The sequence below is a fragment of the Chenopodium album genome, chromosome 10 (genome assembly GCF_948465745.1).
Source record: "Chenopodium album chromosome 10, dcCheAlbu1.1, whole genome shotgun sequence".
Lineage (NCBI taxonomy): Eukaryota > Viridiplantae > Streptophyta > Magnoliopsida > Caryophyllales > Amaranthaceae > Chenopodium > Chenopodium album.
The window spans coordinates 54,672,695-54,694,507 of record NC_137843.1 but is presented as its reverse complement, the minus strand read 5'-3'; the positions used below and the strand labels follow the sequence as shown (position 1 = coordinate 54,694,507).

At 34.5% G+C, this 21,813-nt stretch overlaps 1 protein-coding gene across 1 annotated transcript; it reads left to right on the top strand.

The window, feature by feature from the left end:
* Positions 1-10,848: 10,848 nt before the first annotated feature.
* LOC145564148 (peroxisomal membrane protein PMP22-like) lies at positions 10,849-14,278 on the top strand. Its single transcript, XM_081624487.1, has 7 exons — positions 10,849-11,106; positions 11,192-11,290; positions 11,492-11,593; positions 11,695-11,770; positions 12,827-12,897; positions 13,032-13,117; positions 13,872-14,278. Exons 1-7 carry the CDS (start codon positions 11,035-11,037, stop codon positions 13,921-13,923), a joined length of 558 nt encoding a protein of 185 aa, XP_081480613.1. The 5' UTR covers positions 10,849-11,034; the 3' UTR covers positions 13,924-14,278.
* The last annotated feature ends 7,535 nt before the right edge of the window (positions 14,279-21,813 follow it).

The window sequence follows — 21,813 nt, the reverse complement described above, 5'->3', positions numbered from 1 at the left end:
CCCCACTAATATGAAACAATGAAATAGAACAATCCCTCAATTAAATCAATAAATATTCCACAGGACAGATGCTCCCTAAAACAATACTAAGAGTTTCTTTCGATCAACTAATAGTTTCCCTAACATGCAATCATACCTATTTTCATGGAATCATACATATTAAAGACATTGAGAACGACATCCTATAAGCCCTAGCAAGAACAATTAGCTATTTTCATGCATAAAAGCTCTTACTTTTAATTAGGGTTCTAAAATCAATTAAGAATCAACTTTCTTTGTAAACCTAATCACATTCAATAATACTATTTCTAGTTTATCATTGATAATAAAACCAACCCTAACAAGGAGAAATTATGAATTAATTAAATTGGGAATCAAATAACACATCAATCCATATTAGGGTTCAACCTAACCCTAGATTATTAAACTACTCACGCATAATAATAGAAATAACAAGACAATTAATTAAAGAAAACATAATAACAATAAAATTTAAAGAAAATAAGGAAGAGAAATCAATACTTGGAATTGGAATTAAATATGAAAAATTGAATCTTGAAAGTAATAATGAAGAACGTAATACCAAAAGCTCTAAAATAATTTATGTAAAAAAGTGATAGATAAAAGACTATCTAAAACCTATTTATATGCTAGGAAAATAGTAGTAGTCTTTTCTTAGGATTAGGATTCCTAAAATCCCTAAAATAGGGCTAATTTCGTTGGTAACGAAGAGGCCGCAACCGGGCTGCGGTACAAGGTCGCGAGCCGCGGTATTGTTGCGGTGTAGGCTGCCGATCTTGAATTCTTGCTCCTTTGTGAAGTGCGCCGCAGGTAAGCTGCGGTAGGTCATAGTAAACCGCAATCAAGCTGCGGACTAGGTAGCCATGATGCTTCGTGGATGCTAAAAACGCTCCATATGAAGAATATCTTGCGTCCAAGTTGAATTCCACGCAAATCGATCCCTATTCCTATAAAAACAAAAAACAAACAAACCGAGAAGAGCAATATCGAAATAGGAAGAATAATAGCTCTAAAAGATTAGGAAAATGAAGGAAACACAATAAAATATGACCAAATATCACATATAAATCATGTGTAATATCGTGTTATCAAGTATCACCTAAAACCCTCCTCCTGAAGCTTTTTATTTTCCAGCCTAAATCACTTCTCCAATCCTCAAGGTATTTCTCAGCTAAAAATTCAGCAGTCAGATTTAAATTGCTTTTAACTCTTAAACACTTGTGCTTCAAATTCAGACTCTTAATCTTCCAATAATCTTGGTTCACAGACCTCCTTGCAACTACCCTGAAGTGACATCTTTTCCCCCCTACACAAGTACACTTAGGTAGCTTACACTTCTTAGCATTCCACTTGCACTGACACCTCCTTCTACACTGAATAGTGACTTTGGTACTATCATTGTTCAAATACCAATACTCATACCTATTCTCAATTGCATGTACCCTTAACACTCTCCTTAGAAGTTTGTTGTTCTGGAAGTTCTGACCTTTGACCAAATAAATGGGTTTTTTGAAGTCTGTATGTGGATGGAAATTTGAACAATTGTCTTCCTCCTCATCAGAACCTCTAGGGCTATCTAACTCCTCAGAATCAGATGTGAACTCTCTCTCTAGAGTTACCTCTTTGCTCAACAGTTCACTATCAAGGTTGTACTCAGGGATCTGCAGCTCTTGATCACTCTTATCTTGCACACACTGTAAACTTGCATTCACTTCTGCTATTATGTTGCCTATAGTGTTATCTAGATCTTGAAATTCCCCCTCATCATATTCCCCTTCTTCTTCCCCAGCTTCCCACTCTATGGTAGTATCAGAACAATCAGAGCTTGAGGAACCAGATCCAAAGTCTGATTCCAACTCAACCTCACTCCTACACTTCTTCTTCCTTTTCCCCTTTACTTTCCCCTTTCCCTTCTTCCCTCTTGTCCCAGAAGTACCTTCCTCTTCACCTTGTTTGTTCTTCCCTTTCACACTGTCTGAGAACAGTTTCTTTTTGGTGGTGTTCTCAGTATGCTCATCAACCCTGTCTACCTCTTTGCTGTTATTTTCTGCCTCATCTTTATCTTTAATTGCCAAGTGCTGCTTTAACCTAGGGCTCCTCCTCACTTCAGTGGGCTTAGGTTTGACTTTACTTTTTTGGGTGGGTTGTACAGTACTGGGTTCTGGGCTAGTACAATAAACTATAACAACCTTATCCTTGTTCTTTGTCTCTAGCAAGCCTTAGACATAAATATCACTCACAATTTCCTTTTTCCCAGTTGACCAAGTCCTCCCCTTTATCTTATACCAAACATTCAACAGCCTTGGCACATGCATATCTAACTTCACAAACCCCCAAATGCAAGATTCCCTAACAAAGTTCACAGACATCTCACTCACTTTACACTTGTACCTCCAATATTCAAAGCCACCCTCATACCCACACAAAGTCTTACCTTTTATTTTTTTGTTCATAAACACCCCCCTAGTCTAACCTTAACAGCTACACATTCAACATCAGCAACAACCTGTTCATTTTATAAAGCAATATTAAGCACTTTTAACCCAATTCACATGTACAAAAAATACAAGTGTGTTCTACATAGCACCAGTAAGCAATTCACCCAATTCATTGTCCTAAGTACATCCCTAATTAAACAATTCAACAACAATTACAATCTTGACCTCCAATAATTAAATCAATCAAATACACAAACAACCCTAACTTTCCACATAATTGCAAATATACCATCAACAACCAACAGCCTTCAACATTAAACACAAAGAACAAAATTGCTTACCTCTTTCGACGCCATTGCACTGAACTATTGTCAGGTTCCTAACCTAAGCTTCTGGTCCCCAATAAACAGCAAAAGATGGCGACTTTTTCGCAATGAAACAACCCCACTACAAGCAATTACTCAAGATTACTTTCTGCTGCAAGTACAATTAGGGTTTTAATGACGAATTTAGGGTTCTGAATTAAAGAATGCAGAACAAATTATGAAAAAAGGGGGAATTCGCTCAAACAAGGACATCAAATTGATTGTAGAATAGGGTTGGTTGGGAGAATTGAATGAGAAAGAGAGTGAAGTCGAGAAAAAAGAAAAAAAAAAGGAGGGAAGTAACTAAACTGGGGCCCACATGTCAAAAACCCACCGGAATTTCAAATTGGGTGGGAATCTGAGCAATTAATTAATTTAGTGGATGGTATTTTAAAATAAAATATTTTTTGGGTGGTTAGTTAGAAATTGATCACATTTTTGGGTGGTTTTTTAAAAATTTTCCTTAATAATACAATTGACTCAAAAGCAGGAATAAATTAAAATATTAAATCCAATAATTGTAAAGAAAGACCAACCAACTCAAATATTAAACTCAACAACATAAATAATTGATGCAAACAAATACGAAAGCTATCATATTTAATTCTGATACAACCTCATGCCCAATCATCAAGTAGCTATCTTTCCAATTGAAATTAGGGTTATCATAGTTAATTATGATATCATAGTTAATTGAAGTATGATGTCGTATGGAACCCATTAACTACCTGCTCACCCTATTTCCCTCCTTTTCTTTCTCTCTTAATTTCTCATTCCCCTATATTGTACTCCCTCATAATTGGGGAAAACTGTAAATGTTAATTGCTAAACTAAGGCCCTGTTTGGTTCACCTTATTTGTGCTTATCTGAACTTATCTGGTCTGGTCTGATTTAATCTGATCTGATCTGAATGTCAAATTTGACTAAACTTTGACCTTAAATATACGATAATCTATACGGAAAAAAATATCATGTGGAGTCTTGTTAGATTCGTAATAATGTGTATTTTATTAATATATAATTTTCATAATTTTTTTCATTACGAAATTAAAGATATTTAGCGATAAAAAACTGCACATAAAACGATGGTCTGATTTGAACTAATTTTTTCTAATCTGAACTTATTTTTTCTGAAATAAGTAAAAATAAGGTGAACTAAATAAGGCCTAACAACAATTGTAGGTGATAATTGATAAAATAGCAACAATTAGCTGTGCAATTTTGTTTAATCGTGAAATAGTAAAATAGGAAATATTAATATGTTTGAAGTGGGGGTCGTCTTCTTTGAGAAAGGTTGTCACATTTTCTAAAAGATACAAGTATACAATATGCTTAGATTAGCATTGAGTATGGTGCTTTAGTTATTTTATAACCTACAAGCTAAGAGACACATGCAATACGTACGTAAGCAAAATAGCAACAATTAACTGTGCAATTTTGTTTAATCGTGAAATAGTAAAATAGAAAATATTAATTTGTTTGAAGTGAGGGTGAGAAAGGTTGTCACATTTTCTAAAAGATACAAGTATACAATATGCTTAGATTAGCATTGAGTATGGTGCTTTAGTTATTTTATAACCTACAAGCTAAGAGACGCATGCAATACATGCGTGAGCAATATAAAATCTATTATCCTCGATTCATTTTTTTTTTCCCGAAATGTTATCCTCCGTATTATGATAAAATAAAAAATATAGTTAAAAATTGTTGATAAAAAAAACAATTATTTTTTAATAAAAAAAGAAGAAATGAGAGTAGTAATTTGGGGATAAAGAAATTTATCATCCAAAATGTTCTTTCACTTTATATATAGGAATATAGGATAATATAAGAGGGTAGTTAAACATATACGTGTCGGCCTCACTCATATGTACTTGTATAATGCATGTTCCCGCTTAGGACTTAACTGTGTATGTGTAGTCAAGAATGCCTATTATTTACCGTTATAGCACCTTGTTAGTCAGCACATACATGTCAATCTTATTCATAAGCAAACTACATGCACATGCACCAATCTAAAAGTGAACAATGAGACGTGTTTGTGTAATTGTATAAAAAAACACGGTAGAAGACTAAGGTCCTGTTCTTTTGAGCTTCTAGGCATAGCAGAGCATAGCAAATTTCAGCAGAGCAGAGCAAAGCCGAGCTGAGCAGAGCAGATTTTATTATTATTATTACTATTATTATTACTATTATAAAATTTCAAAAAACCTACAAAGTCAATCAATTTACAAGAAATTGATGGGGAGCCGAGATACAATCTGGGCCCCCACCCCTCTAGCTATAGCGAACCCGATCCTGCTGAAGATGTGAGTAGTTGCATGAGCACCAATATCCTGAGTCTTAGCGAACGCCTGAACCCGCTTCAGCAAAGCAATAACATCCTTCTCTAATTCCCCCCAACGAAGAAAAGGAGAAAGGAAGAAAACCATAGCCAATAGCCCTGCAACGCGCCCCATACTTGTCCCGCTTCCGCTGAGCCGCCGCCGACACAACACGACCAGGAACGAAGTCAGACAACCCCGATTGCGTTAAAGGTGAAGACCCCGTAAAGTCAACACATACATCAAGGCCTCTATCCCAGGAATAAAGCAACACATCTACTAGTCGAAGAGCCCCGTCGTTCCCTACAGTCAACCCAACATTAACCTCCTTTCGAGCAGAAATCCTAGACCGAAAACAAATATCAACAAGGGTGTCACGAACAACGTTGTGTCGATGTTTAATACCCACCATCCTAGCACAAGACACTGCATGATCCCCATAAAAATCCCCGTAAAAAACCCTTGAGCAAGCTGAACACGGTGTTGAAACGGAGAACAAAGGAACACCCAACCGGTAGCAAAGAACACTACGGTAAGTCTTACCATTCACAGTCTGACCTAAACCCGATATCGGGACCGTCCGCAACCAGGCCGAAGAGTGATCCCTCTGTTGGGACTTCCATAAGGCTACCTAACGTGGAGTTAAGGAAAAAGTGGAATCCGCAGTGACCTTCGTGAAATATATATCTGCCAACTTTTTCATGAGTTTGGGGGCAGCGATCTCACTAGGGTTACTCATAAGGTCAGTCTCCACAGCTCTGTTAAAAAGTCTAAGAGCACCATCGAAGGTCGGTCCCGGACCAACAATACCAGAATTACGAAGAAGCGTAGCCTGAAGACCAGAAGACTGCAGACGCGATGCAAGGAAAGCATAATGTCGAACATCACCCGCCGAATAGACACCCAAACCACCATAAGAAAAAGGTAAGGTGGCAAGTCGCCATTGCCAATCACCAAAACCAGGCCCCGAAACTGTTACAATGCGCTCCAAAGAAGCCCGAAGGGCCATGTCAAAAGAAACCTGTGCTGTTTCAAAAGGACTTGGAGGACAAGTGAGCATAGCAAAGTAGAGTTTTGAAACCTCGGTACATGCATGAAGAAGCAACAACTCGCATTGGGGATCATCGAGCTTAGCAACAGCATCCATTAGCACAACGGTCTTCGACACTCTCTGTGAAACAAGCTCACCACAGAAAGAGGAATCAGCACTGACAGGACCACCCATTAACTTAACACCATGCACCGGACGACCAATATTCGGAGGAAAGACACCGACGAGATGGCTACGAGGGTCCTCTAAGGGGCAGAATACTTTCGTTTTCTTAACGTTGACATGGAGTCCGAGACAAGGTCCCTCCGCCAAAATCAACTCCAAAACCTTTCCTACCACTAAGGTGTCACCAATAATAGTCCCGTCATCTAAATACCAAGCTTGCAAACATAAGTCAAAAGAATCCCTGATTTGGCACACTAACGAATGAAGAACCAAAGCAAAAAGCAAAGGGCCTAGAGGATCACGTTGTTGCACTCCCTGACATGAGCATAAGGTATGCTCCCCGTAAAACAGCTTGGCTGGAGTAGAGTAACAGAATTCAACCCATCGCGAGAGAACTAGACAACGGAGACGAACCTCGCGCAACATAGCCGAATGGTCTACCAAATTAAAAGCATTCTTAAAATCCACCAACAACATAGAGAGACCAACATCACCACCACGTGCCTCAACCAAACGATTAACAGCATGAAGACTAGCCTCACCACCCGCCGGCACCCCAACACCAAACTGAAGACCTCCTAGATAGCTTCCCAGACGCGGACCAATTGAAGCAGCCCCAACCTTTGAAACTAGACGCCTCCAAACTGTACCTACAGCAATAGGCCGAATACCACCTCCAAGCTTAACAAGCGGCGTGAAAGGAACACTAGCAATATACTCTCCCAACTCAACAGGACATTTCCCAGCGAGAAAAAGATTAACCACCTGCGTAATAGAGTCCACCAAATCGTCTGAAATAGCAACTGCAGCACCACTCAGACAATCCATAAGGTGTTGAGCACGCAGGCCGTCTCTATCGCATGACGTACCTCGCGGAAAACCCCTAATCTGATCCAAAACAACAGCAGGAGTAGCAATAAGGTGTTGATCAACGGGAATATCCGATAAGATAGGAGCCGGAAAGGAAGGGTGCTTAGCTTGCAAATCTGCAAGAGCAACATCATTGTAAGGGGCAAGACTAGAAGACGAAAGAACCCTAACCGCAGCAGTGAAATGCCCGTCAGAAATCTTTCTCTTACACTGCTTAATATTACGCTCAGACAAATCATGGTCCTCATCAGCGTTCAACAAAGATGGAGACATATCAGCCAACGTGTCACGCACAAGCTGCACAGAACCACCAGGTCCACACCAAGAACGAATAGCAGCGGTGATGCTCTCTTCCTACCGCAGTTGCCTGACACCCGAAGAACACTCTCGACTACTCCTCGGAGAAAAGGTTTTAAGGACACATAGAGGCAACACAAGCAATTGAACCCAACAAGAGATGTCATCAAGCTTGTCAATCACCTTATCAAGGGCCCCTTTGAGAACCCGAGAAAAATCCGAGCGACACTTAGGAGGGATATATTTTACCGAACGAAACCGCTTAGAAAGCAAACTATCAAGAAGAGCAACATCAAAAGCAAAATGAGGCTCACTAGGCACCCTAGGAACAGGATCAGATACAGCAGGACCCTGCGGTTTAGGGAAACCATAAAGAACAAACCGAACAACACCATCCCGACATCAGACCCAGTACCATGCCGACACTTTGTACAAAGAGAATGTGTTTTGAAACACTCCCCACAAAGGCAAATGCCCATACGACAAAAAGTTGACTCCGCCTCTAAGAAAATTGCCAAATCAGAAGTAAGAGAATTTCGGGTCGAATCCCGCGCATTCGTACAATAATGGAGGTCATGGAGATGAGTGATCAAAGAAGTTTTAGTGAGCCCATTACCCCTACCATCTGGACACCCATTAAAACCCACGAACGGGCAATAAAAGAGAACATTAGGAGGCATAACATCCACCACAACTTGCCACAAGAGAACTGCAATACACCACACGCAAACTGCACAAAAAACGTCCCAAAAATGCAGCAAAGCAGCACCCAAAGTAACTAGAAACTTGCACCCAAAATGCACCCAAACTGAGCAGAAAAGCACACCAAAAATGTACCAGAAACAGCAGCAAATGGACGATATAATTGCCAGAAATTTCGACCGAAACACGCTTGAAAAATGACCTTAAACACGCCAGAAAATGCACTAGAAACAAACAGAAAACTGCACCCAAGAGCTGCCGAAACTGCACCAGAAACTTCCGCAAAACATAACCAAAAACACGCGTAGAAACAACCTGAAATTTGCCTCAAAATCGACCAGAATTTAGCCTAAAAACCAACCTTAAAACAGCCCGTAAATAGCCCCAAAAACCTGCCTCAAAAATACCCCGAAAACGCTCACCACAAACGAGCCTAAAACGCTAGCAAATTACCACCTGAAACATGACCAGAAAAACGCCCAGAAACTGCTAGAAAACGATCTGAAACACAACCAGAAACACGCCGAGAAACTGCCAGAATCACGACCAGAAACAGCCCTTAAAACCGCCTGCCAACTGCACCAAAACAATCCCTAATACCGCCTTAAAAACCGCCGACGGAAAACTATTATTAAATATTATTTATTATTATTATTAAATATTAATTATTATTATTATAATTCAATATTGATTATTGTTATTATTAAATATTATTTATTATTATTATTATTAAATATTAATTATTATTATTATAATTCAATATTACTTATTTTTATTATTAAATATTAATTATTTATTATTAATAATAAATATTAATTATTATATAATAATTCAATATTAAGTATTATTTTTAAGAAGAGCACAGCAGAGCAGATCAGATTGAAGAAGAGCAGAGCATAGCAGAATAGCTCTAAAGAATAGGGCCTAAGAAGAGCAACTGAGTGGTAAATTGATAAATTCTCCCAATTGAAGTTATGTAGCTTATGGGCCGTAAAATTCAAATGTGAACCAAAACTTGTATTATCAAATCGTTTTTAGATTAAATGGAATGGAAATCTTGGGTTTGGCACGGCTTTATTTGCGAAAGTTAATGGCTGAGCGTGAGCTCAGCAACACTAGCAATAACATCATTTGTTCATTTTTTTTTACAACTGAAATGTTCAACTATATAATATTAAATGTACAATCTTTTTCTTTTTTTTTTTTTAGTTTCATAGTCTTTTTATTTTACTCTTATATTATAAATATTCATTTTTATATAATGCAATGTTTAGAAATAAATGTTCATTTTTTTTCTAGTAAATGTTCATTTTTTTTTCTATTTGTTCATTTGCTGGGCGCGACCTCAGCCAAAAATTTACACTTTACTTGTCCCATAAAGAGAACCAAAACTTGTATTATCAAATTGTTTTTGGATTAAATGGAATGAAAATCTTGGGTTTGGCAAGGCTTCATTTGTCCCATAAGGAAAGTCTCATCCCTATACTTTATATTTAACGCACATAGTATTAAACATTATACTTCCTCCGTTTCTTTATAGTTGCAACACACAACTTTATCACGATATTTAAGAAAAGTGGACCTTACATGTTATAATACACTTAAAATGGGGTTAAAAGGTTGTAGGGAGTATAATCAAGTAGCTCATGTGCTTTAATTAAAGGTAATAGTTTAATTTCCACCATAATAACCTTCCTTTTATGGTGTGTTGTAACTATTGTGACATTTCAATTTTAAAGTATTGCAACTATAAAAAAAATGGAAGAATTATATATTAAGTATTTAAGTAAATTTGTTTTACTCATTTTAATATCTGGGATACATATAATAATACCAAGTAGGGAAATATTACGATATTAAAATAAGATAATTTTGCGAGACAACTCATTACAAAGTTGGGACAACAAGGGACCGAGGGAGTAATTATATTTTTGGCTGGAGTTGCTATTCAATAGTGTGCAGTTTATGGAGGGAAAAACACAGGTTATTGCTAGGCCTGTTCACGGATCGGATATCCGATCCGAAATGTGATTTCGGATCGGATATCCGAAGACTCGGATATCAAAAATTGATATCCAAATCCGATTTGAAAAATTCGGATATCCGATATTCGGATATCCAAAATTTTCGGATCGGATGCTTCGGATATCCATTATCCAATATTAAGTAAAATTGTTATGATTACTTTCTAAATTTCACTAATTTTACCGTTTTTTTATCTCTAAGTTGTACAAAATATTTTAACAAAAATAGTAGTCCTTTTGCAATTAATATTATCATCAAATATATTAAGAATATTACAATAAGTTAATGATACAGGGTTATTTTTATATGAACAATTTAAAAATTATATTATTTTAGGCTTTATATTTCGGATATTTTTCGGATATCGGATATTTGAAATTCTGAAAATTAATATCCAAATCCGCATCCGATATCCGCTTTTTCGGATCGGATATCCGATCCGAAATGAAAACTCGGATCGGATATTCAAAAATTCGGATCGGTTGCGGATCGGATTATCGGATTTTCGGATTCTCGGATAGTTTTGTACAGGCCTAGTTATTGCTGAATAATAGGTCTATACAAAAACATAAAAAATTGAGCTTCTCATCACTGCTCTCAGTCATGATTCCACGGTTCCACCTAACACCGTTGCATTGAATAATCTACCATTAAACTTCTCTCTCATTTTCATTCGGTCAACCCATATTTGTTCACTCTTCTCCTGCTTTTCATTCTCTGCGGCATTTCTACAAACACAAAGTAGGCATCTTTGACAGGCACAAATTTGATCACCCATGTCTGATATTGTTACTGAAGTTTGGAAGAAGTATCTTTTGCAGCTTCAAATCCACCCCCTTAGAACTAAGGTTATTCAAATTGGCAATTATTGTTGTAATTTTAATATGGGTTTTATTCTGATTTAATTTTTCTGTTTTTTGATGATGATTTTAGGCAATTACTTCTGGGGTTCTTGCTGGGTGCAGTGATTTTGCTGCCCAGAAAATTTCTGGGATCAAAAAGCTGCAATTTAAGAGATTATTCCTTATTATGGTAAGCAATCCTTTTTTTTTTTTTTTTTTTTTTTGGTTCTATAATTTATTATATTGGTAAGTAAGGAATTCGAACTTGTCATACACAAGCTCTCAGTCTTTGTCACTAGGCCAATACCGGTTTCGATTGATTGTCTTTTTTTATCAAAGATCATGTTTTTGTTACCATTAAATTTACTGATTTTGAATTGGCTGATTATAGATATATGGGTTCTTCTATTCTGGACCATTTGGGCATTTTTTGCACAAAGTTATGGACAAGATTTTTAAAGGAAAGAAAGGAAGCACAACTGTGGGAAAGAAGGTATAAAAACCCATTTGTAATTCTGTTCTTGGTTTTGATTTTGATGTTTTGAGGGTTGACTTTTTCTTTTTACATGCTTTGTCTTTTCTTCTTTTTGTAAGGTGATACTGGAACAATTAACTGCTAGTCCATGGAATAACTTGTTTTTCATGATGTATTATGGTCTTGTGGTTGAAGGTTTGTCATTTTCTTCTTTGATTAAGTAATTGCTATTCTATTGGATTCATCTAGCTCATTATAAGGGTTTATCAGAATTATCACTATGCTGTACCATGGTGCGATATCTTATTGGCTTAGCTTTAATGTTTTCGAGTGAGGATTCTAGGTTTGCTTGAAAATGTCTTGGTGTTGCTTGAAATTAAATGACATTCGACTAATGCATTAGGTCCCTAGTCTAGTCTATCAAGCTTTGGACGCTTTAGGAATATGGATGCCGTATTCTGTTTATGTAAGGAACTAAGGATTCACATTAAGGGTCTTATGATTTGAACCCATTATGCTGCAATTGATTTGCTCTGTTGGGTTATGATTTCTTGTTGAATTGCCAAGAATATGCTCAATGAAGAGTTGATCAAGAAAGGCTTCTAATTATAAATCATCGAGTATAAGGTCAATTTGGAGACTTGAAAATGAAAGTGGCTACTATTCCTGTCATGCAGAGTAAACATATAGCCTAATTTCAAGCTATAATCTGTAAACTGATTCCTAAGAATACGCATAGCAATATTATCTTACTTTAATTAAATATATAGCAAGAACTACATTTGACTATACACTTAATCTTACAGACATCTTTGTTGTAGGATTAGCAATTTTTTCTGTCTTTGAATAGCAGGGATCCTACCAACTATAGTTTCCCTACTGCATGTAGAGAGGCTAGGTCTTCTATGACAATCAATTGTGTTTTGTATATCTCTCTTCTTATGGAGAGTATGCACTTGTGGATGAATGTCCAAATAAAGTGCCAGTAGAAAAAGAAATTTAAAGAGAAAGTAAAACCTGGATATGGTAGCATGCAATTCATTGAATTACAGTTCCATTTTCAGCTAGAAAAATTATACTGCTTTTCTGGAGCTGCAGGGATTGTGTATGACTGTATGCCTTCCCTTTCAAACAAACTTGAGGAAAGAATATGCAGCCTGTACCCAAATAAACTTGAGAAAAAGTGTGTTTGTAACTTTGTTGCATTATGTCAATTCTGATTTAAGTTCACTAAAAACTTACTTCTAACAGGAAGAACGTGGCCACTGGTCAAGACTAAGATCAAGAATGACTACCCTCCTGTACAGCGAACTTCTTGGAAGGTATTCGATGCTCTTTTCACGAGTTATCCTCGTGAATTTTAATGTCATATAGTAGCTTTTTAGGGTATCTTCTTAAATGCTGATGATATGGATTTGCATTTGTGATGCTCTGATAAATTCTGGGTCGTTTGCAGTTTTGGCCAATTATAAACTGGGTGAACTATCAATATATGCCTCTGCAACTTCGTGTTCTGTTTCACAGCCTTGTTGCCTCTTGCTGGTTAGTTACTCTTTGATCTTATGGACTTTCTTTTCTTGTTTTTCTCCTTGTTAAAAGCCTCTTACCTTTTTGTTAGAGTTCTGCATTAGAGAACCTTTCAAGATAATTGAGTCCCAAAAGTTAGATGATTGATATATAGACATATAGTCTGTATTGATCTTGTTCTGATTGATTTATTAGCAAGCAGATTAAGATATCTTAGCAGTAAGCACAGTATTCTTTACAACATAAATCCATATAAGAAGTTTAGGGTATATGTTTGATGATGCCTGAAATTAGCACTGTATTTTTTGTAGACCAAAGGGTTTGTTTGTTATCAACTTATCCTTACAAGTTAAAGGTTTTTTTAGATTTAAATTAAAAAGAAGTTTACTTGAAATAATGGTTTCCAATTTTCTGTTGTCAATTAGTAAATTAATATGACTAGTTTATGCATGACTAGATTTAAAGTTCATTATGCAACCTATACAAGAGTTTTCCATATTCAAATTTTGAAGTCCCAAAATCAAAATCTGAAAAACTCAGTATTACTGTCTTACTGAACATGCCTTAAAATTTCTCACACATGATTTATGAATCCCATTGGAAAATTGTTTTTCATGCATACTATGCATCACATTGTGTTTCTCCTATATTTTGCGTGCTCATATCCATGTTTAAAGCTCGACTTCACTCATCTGATAAAAAGCTTCCACACTTCTAAAATGGACTATATCCACAATTCCACATAGTTTTACTATTTGCTTACTTGCAGGGCAATCTTCCTTAACCTCAAAGCAAGATCTACCGCCATCAAGAAGGCCTAGACGATATACATATCAGCCTTATTACCTTTCGCCCTTTCCTTACAGTCATCTCATCAGTTTTTCAAGTTAGAAACCAATCGACGGTAGTAGCTCCGGGGTTTAGAAGTTCAGGAATAATTGAAGCTAATAAGTACAGGAATCATTGAATTTAATTATACTTGTATTATTGGCAATGATTTGTAATTCTATTTTGTTAGCCTGTCTCCAAATAACTACCCTATTCATGTGGGATAAACTTGTGAGCTTTGCAAGACCATGTGGGGACAGAAGTTGATGGGGAGCAAAAAAACTACAGTATTTGTATTGAGTAATTTGTAACTACCATACATAAAACAAATTATTCTAAGTTTAGTAATTTTTCAGTCTGATTGAATTCTATTTTTGGCTCAGATCCTTTTTTTTTTTTTTTTTTTTTTTGGGGGGGGGGGGGGGTAAATTGGGGCAAAAATGTATTCCTGAGAAAGCTGAGATAAGTGAGATCTGTATTCTGTAGATAAAAATGCACATCTTTAGATTTCAATTGCAATTAAGTGTCTTAACAATTGGGTAAATTCAAGTTTATCTCTGAGATAAATCTGTGAATATATCTCCTCTCACAACTTATTCATTTTCTTTTATTATTTAAATGATAAAATGAAAATAATAAAGTGGCACAGAGATCAATGCATAAAGTTGTGAGGAGAGATAAACTGAAATGTTAATCTCCGAGATTAACTGGGGCTCCCTCTTAACAATTAGGTGAAGTAAAACAAAAATAAAAGAAGGAAGGAAAGAGTGTAACAATTGGGGCATGTACAAGGAAACTATTGTACGAGTAGGAAAATAGGAGAAATGTAGCAAGTGGAATTTGTGCAAGAAAGTAAATATGGTAGCGTTTGTAGCTTGCAAGTGGGGCATATTGAAAAAATAAATAAATTGTTCTTAGCACGATGAGACTAATAAAATTCGTTGAGGTATTGCTCAGGCTGCATAATAGTTAGTTTTAAGTTTTAGGTTACACAATATACTTCGTATCTTATAGGTTTATTAATAGTTAGGTTTAACTTTAAGTTTTCATTCTCAGACCTTTATTTTCTTTTTCAAATACCGTGCAATTTATTTTCATGTCACGCTAATTTTTCTTTGATCACTAGAAACTTGAGGCATCGTCTAAGACAATCTCTAGATGTATCAATCATTTATTCTAAAACCTAGTTTAACAGAGTGGAGGAAAATAAGGACATGTTCACATTTATTGAATTGAAGTGAACTGAACTGAACTGAATATTTTATGAGAGAGGGAAATTAAGAGTTGAACTGAACTGAACTGATTGAAGCTGAACTGAACTGAACTGAACTGAAATTAAGTAAATGTGAACAGATCCTAAGTCTAACAATACACCTAAATTGGCAAAGGACCCAAAGGTGGATGATGACATATTCCTTCTTGTGTTCTTAAAAAAATAAAAACTTCTCATCCCCTAATCCCCTATCAACTCATAATTCATAATTCTTCCCAAAAAACGTCATTAACAACTTGCTTTTTATTTTACGTTTTTTTGTGTATAGTTGGATTTCCTCTCCCTTGTCACTTTCATGAGAGGTTTTTTATTTTATTCTTTTTCCATATGTGTACTATGTACGATTGACAATTACTACGTATTCTTAATGATAAACTCCGTAGAATTTTTTCACTTATTTTGTGTTATTTTCTACTCTTACTTTTAAGAGTTGACATGTTTAATGGAGTGATTGATCTGTGAAATGTGATGGTTTAATACTCCCTCCGTTTTTTTTTTAAGTGACACAGTTTGACCGATACGGAGTTTTAAGAGATTTTATTGACTTTAATAAAATAAGATGTTAGTGGGGTAGGTTGGAGGAGTGAGAAATGATAAAGTAAGAGATAGTGGGGTAAAGATATATTATTAAAATGTAAGGAATTTCTAAAAGAGGAAGTCTGTCACTTAAAAAAAAAACGGTCGTTTAAGAAAAGTGTGTCACTTAAAAAAAACGGAGGGAGTAGGATTCTTCACCTTACCCAAAAAAAACAAAACAAATGTAAATATTTCTTGAACAAGTTTTATATTCGAGACTTTTGAGTAAGATAATCCCAAACTACTTGTATCATGTAATACGGAGTAAAAAAATTTACTTCGTATTTGATTTTAAACAAGGACCTCATTATGAGGTGGCATCTTAATTATTACTTGTATGTTACAACCTAACCTAGCATGAGTCTTACCAAATTTCGTTTGCTAAAATAGTTTATAAATATCCTTAGTTTTATTAAATACTAGCTTATCTTCTTGCACTTGACAATGTATATTTACAACTTTTAATAGATACTTGAGTTAATTTTTTAATAATATATAGTGAAATTACATTGAGTTAATTTTTTAATAATATACAATAAGACGAATTTAATAAAATCACACATAACTATATAGTTCTATCACCAAAATAAATTGTGAATCGTATAAAAAATCATATAATATAAAAGTGCGCACACACGTCAAATCTTGTTGATAAAAATAAATATGGATCTTAATATGTTAATTTGGTTGATTATCTTACCACTTTGTTCGTTGAATAGGACTCCTAAGACAAAGCTTGGTTCATGGAGGTGGATGCACGATTCGCATGGTGCATCTGCTCCAAAATACAAAAAAGCGGAATGAACATGCAGGTATATACTAATGTATATGGGCATGTAAAAGAACATAATGTTTATTTATAATGTACATGGACATATACATAAAAGAACATAGTGTTCATTTATAATGTAGATCAGATTTTTGTGACAATTTTGTATATATATATTTTTTTTTTTTTTGAAAGAAATTTTGTATAATGAAATAGATAAATAGTATTATAATTATTTTTTTTACCATACATTAATTACAAATCATTTCAATTTTTTTTTACCAAAAGTTCACTTTCTCTCTCCAAACAAAACTTCAAACCCATTTAAATTCCTCAAACCTCAAGCAAAATTTCAAGAAATTCGAAATTTTGAGTCTAAAATTGTTCAAGATGACAAATAAAAACGAAAGGTAAGACCAAATTCAACATTCATACTTGTTTATTTTGAGTTTGAGTGTTTGTTTTTTATAAATTTGATTGAAAATTGTAATATTTGATTTTATTGGGAATTAATTGCGATTTTAATGTAATTTTGTTGTTGCAATGAGAAATAAAATGAAGTTCTTGAAGAAGATTGACCAATTAATACATTTTGGAAGAAGAAAGCAAGCAATTAGACAAATTTAGAAAAAGTTGTAGATCCAAATAATACAATGTACTTTAAAATACAGTAAAATGTTCTTTTTTCATATACTTACATGATCCAAATAATACAATGTACATTAAACATGTAACCAACATTATAACATATATGTTCATTAGAATATAATACAATGTACATTATAATACAGTTTAATGTACTTTTTCATATACATACATGATCATTTATACAAAATGTACATATACTATATGAATAATGTTCTTTAATATTATCATGTTCTTTACTAATATTACAAATGTTCTTTAGATTTACAAAAAAAAACATATAAAACTGAATGTTCTTTATAAAATAGCTATATGTTCTTTACAAAATAACTATATGTTTTTTACTGAACAACTAAATGTTCATTCCGCCTTTTTTTAAAGAAAACCAGATGCACCAAGCATTGTGCATCCGCCTCCACAAAGAAAATTTCACTCTGAGAAGGTGAATAAGGGTGGATGGTGGAGGTAGCAACATACGATGTGCCAAAAGTAATAGGTTAAAGTTTAGGTCATTCTAAAGAGTTATGTTTGCACAATGGTTAGCTGGTTTTTATGAAGATATCTTCCTCACATCCACCTAATTCGGTAAAAAAAAAAATAAAAAAAAAAAAAAAAAAAAAAACCATTAAAAACTTACAAATCTAATCTTGAAAGAAAAGTAATATCTCAATTGATCATGTTTTAAAATTTAATGTTATGAATTGTGAATAATAATATTTAAAAATTAAATCTTAATTATCATATAACTAAACCAAACTAGCTAAACTGTTATAAATAAGGATACATCACACATTTACGCAACATTTTTATGATGCACTCATGACGCTTGAACGTTAAATTGCTTGTGGTGTATTGTGCACAATGTCATCACGTACATACCAACGACTTCTTTGTGATGTGCACAATTGTATCCAGATGCATCCTTAACCTAGGTACACTATAATGGCCCTATATATAAGCCACAAAGAAACCACAAATATTATGTCACTCTTTTATGCTCTATTTATATAACACTTTTAATCGAAATATCCAATATAGTTCTCCTATCAAAGTATCCTAAATCCTAACCACATAATTAGGAAGTATAAAAAAAACAAAGGTTCGATAATTACATTTGCCTTAGAAAGGAATAGAAACCATAACTTGTAACATGCATCAAGCTAAAAATTAACTAAGAAAGAGTAGAAATTAAGCTAAGATAGTTAGATACCAATCAATTGATTCTAGTCTTACTTCATAATCATACCATCATCGTTAATTCTCTAATATAAGAGACCATTGACAATGTCTTGAAATCGCAAAAACCCAACTTCCCAAGTCCTATCGATAACCACCATGGTTAATCATCACAATATACACCAATAAAACATGAACTTATACTTTAGTAATTTAATCACTAAAATGTAGCCAATCACCATTCTTTTTATAGTTAGTCATCAAATTGCATTTCCATATTCCAAATTTCCAACCTAATCATCACCGTTCTACAAACTTATACAGTTATACACACTAGCTTTAATTCCTGACATGCAACATTATAACTAGTAAAATCGAAAGACGTGAATGAAATCAAAATCGCAAACCGTCCCAATATTATCGTGATGACGTTGATAGTGTAATTTAAATCTAGTCGGGTTGGACCCGCGTAGGTACATGACATTTGATATTGAATTACAACCAAAATAAGTTGATTTACTACACTATCAGTCTATCAAAAACGTAATCACCCACATAATAATATAACACATGCATGTACCATGCATTGTTTCACCATCGATCATCTCTACAATTAAATATGCAAATTCCACATGCATTAACCAATCATTAATACACATATAAAAAATTCAATAAATTAAAATACCCAAAATTATTCAGTAAATACCCAAAATTAAAACAGATAAACCACAAATGTAATACATAAAATTAACAATAATAATAACAAAAAAAAACTAACTAGTACATTATATAGATAGATAATGTATTAATGTAACATTGATTCAACAACAAGCTTATAATTTAATTTAACCCAAAAAAAATTAAAAATTAAAAAAAAAAAAAACAAAAAAACTAAAAAACAAAAAAAACTACGTCTCTGTTTCTTATAAAATATTAACAACAACAGAGGAGAGAGAAGGAAAAAAAAAAAAAAATGCCGGCAAATGACGTCGTCATTTGCCGGCGACCAGAATCTCACTGAACTAGTGTTGTTGAAGTTTATCAAAATGGAGAAGGGGGTTAATTTGAATTTCCCTCACCTGCCTGTGTCATAAGAAAGCGTGACAGACCAATGCAAACCCTCCACGTGGAAACACACCTGGAATCGGGTTTCCGGGTCAACCAATCGGGTCACATCTGGATCCACCGAGCGAGTTGCGTAGGGTTGACAATTCCCGGAATATGGGTCCCATCACTCTTCAACAGTTGCGCCACGTCAGCATAGCTCCGGTTCGGTTTAACCCCCGAACCGAACCCGGTCTGACCCGGCTTCCTCTTGGGCTCAGCGGCTGAAACAGGGACAGCTTCGGCTCGGGCCGGGTCAAACTTCTGCCCGAATAAGGTCCCTTTGGTTAGAAACTCATGGGCCATATAACCCGCCAAAAGCCGGTTTGATGAAACCGGACCCGAACCCGGTTCGGCCATTCTTGGTGAAGACGACGTCGTACTGCTGTGGTTAATATTATTATTATTATTACCCACTAAAAGCGGTTTGTGTGAACTTCCAAAACTACCCTTGTGATTGTAAAAGGATGAATTCTCTAACTCTCCTCTATCTTTGCGCTTTCGTGTGGCTGTTACCACGCTACGACTCGTGTGATTCATCCTTGCCGTCCGTTATTTCAAGGATATAAGAGTAATCTCACCTCAAAAGATTTTTCCCCTTTTATTTTAATTTTTTTTGGAGGGTAGTGGTTTAAAATAAGAAAATAGGGGGTGTATTTGTTACATCAGGGAAATGGCGTTTTTATTGGATAAAACCGTAATTTCACAATGATTTAAAAAAACAAAAGGATAATTTTTTAATTTAAAAAAACAAAAAAAAAAAACAAAATGTTGCCGGAAAATAGGGAGAGAGAAAGAGTGAGAGAGGATAGAGAAAGAAGAGAGAGAGGGAAGAAAAGATTGGGAGAAGGGGAATAGAAAGAATGTGAGCACGGAAGAAGTTGGGGTATTTATACAAGATGGGGTAATTAATTGACCTTGTTGTTTCAAGAAATATCGAGAATGCCATTGTATGTTGACAAAAAGACGAAATTGACCTTGTTTTGTTGTTTGAACTAGGCCCAAATAAGTGTGGTCCAATCCAATTTGAATGTGATAATTTGGTAACGACATGATTTTGAAACGAATCTTGTATTTGGGATATCATAGAGACACTCATACTATAGAAATATCAAATGCATTTATATAACCAATTAAAATCACTCACCTTTTTCTTTGATTTTGTTTTTTTTTGGGGGGGGGGGGGGGGGGGGGGGATCTTATATAATTTGTTTGCTTTTCAAATTAGGGTTGTTGGATTACAATAAATGAAATTTGAGGTGTGATTTGCTTTAATATTCGTATATTATACTTCGTAGGTAATATTGTAAGTCAAAATCGTTAAAGTTTTTCATATTAAATTAAAAAAAACTCCGTAAATCAAAATGTAACTCTAAATATGTGAATTGATTTATGGTCGTTATGTACCTAGATTGGGATGGGTGAATCTTCAATTCTATAAGTGTTTCAAAGCAATTTTGTTTTCATAGTTCTTTTTTCTTAACACTATTGTTACATTTTTCTTAAGGAATGATTGTGTATGGACAGATATACATGAATTGAAGCTATGATAGATACATAGGTTCATCTTGATTTGACCAAATTATTGAATTATACTTATTTGTGTTGGTTAAACTTTAAATGACATAATATAATTAGATTTTTTTTAAAAAAAAAGTCTTTTTAAATACAATGCTTGTAAAAAAGAGATGATATTTCAAGGGGGTGTTGACCAATGACCACTCAATAATTGATCTAATGTTAAAGATACTCAATTTACCATAGCAAAATTCACAATCATTATTCTTGCAAAAACAATACAACTTTTTGAAAAGTTTGAGATAACTCTAATAAGTAGTGTTTAGACAATTATACTCTTCAAAATATTTGCTCCCTTCGTCCCACAATAACTGACATATTGACTTTTTTCACTATTCATATGTTCACTTTGATTATAGTTTTTGTCCAAAGTAAATAATGCTTACTAATGTTTAACTATATATAAATAAGGTCAAAGTGTTGCATTAGCATATGTGCAAAATTTGAATGTGTCAGCTATTGTGAGACAGAGGGACTATTTATTTATTTGACCTCATTAATGTTAATTGTCTCTTTATTTCTAACTCTTAAGATTAATGTTCGAACATTTATACCCAAAAACAAAAAAACAAAAAATTATTTGTTTACCTAATATCTTTTTTCAATAATTTTGCCAACAACTACATTTGTGACATAAGGTCAAACCGAAATAGTTTTTCAGACATGACTAGCTATGACGTACGAATTAATTGCCTTAGTTATTATGAGGTGTCCTTCTAGGCACATAACACCTATATTATTTCTTTGCGAGTAGGAGGGTAC

What these genes read in the sequence shown, in the direction of transcription:
- LOC145564148 (XM_081624487.1), top strand. Translation starts at nt 11,035, where the DNA reads ATGTCTGATATTGTTACTGAAGTTTGGAAGAAGTATCTTTTGCAGCTT. An exon ending in GCACAACTGTGGGAAAGAAG is followed by an intron (nt 11,594 to 11,694) that starts GTATAAAAACCC and finishes TCTTTTTGTAAG; the next exon opens with GTGATACTGGAACAATTAAC. An exon ending in TTATGGTCTTGTGGTTGAAG is followed by an intron (nt 11,771 to 12,826) that starts GTTTGTCATTTT and finishes TACTTCTAACAG; the next exon opens with GAAGAACGTGGCCACTGGTC.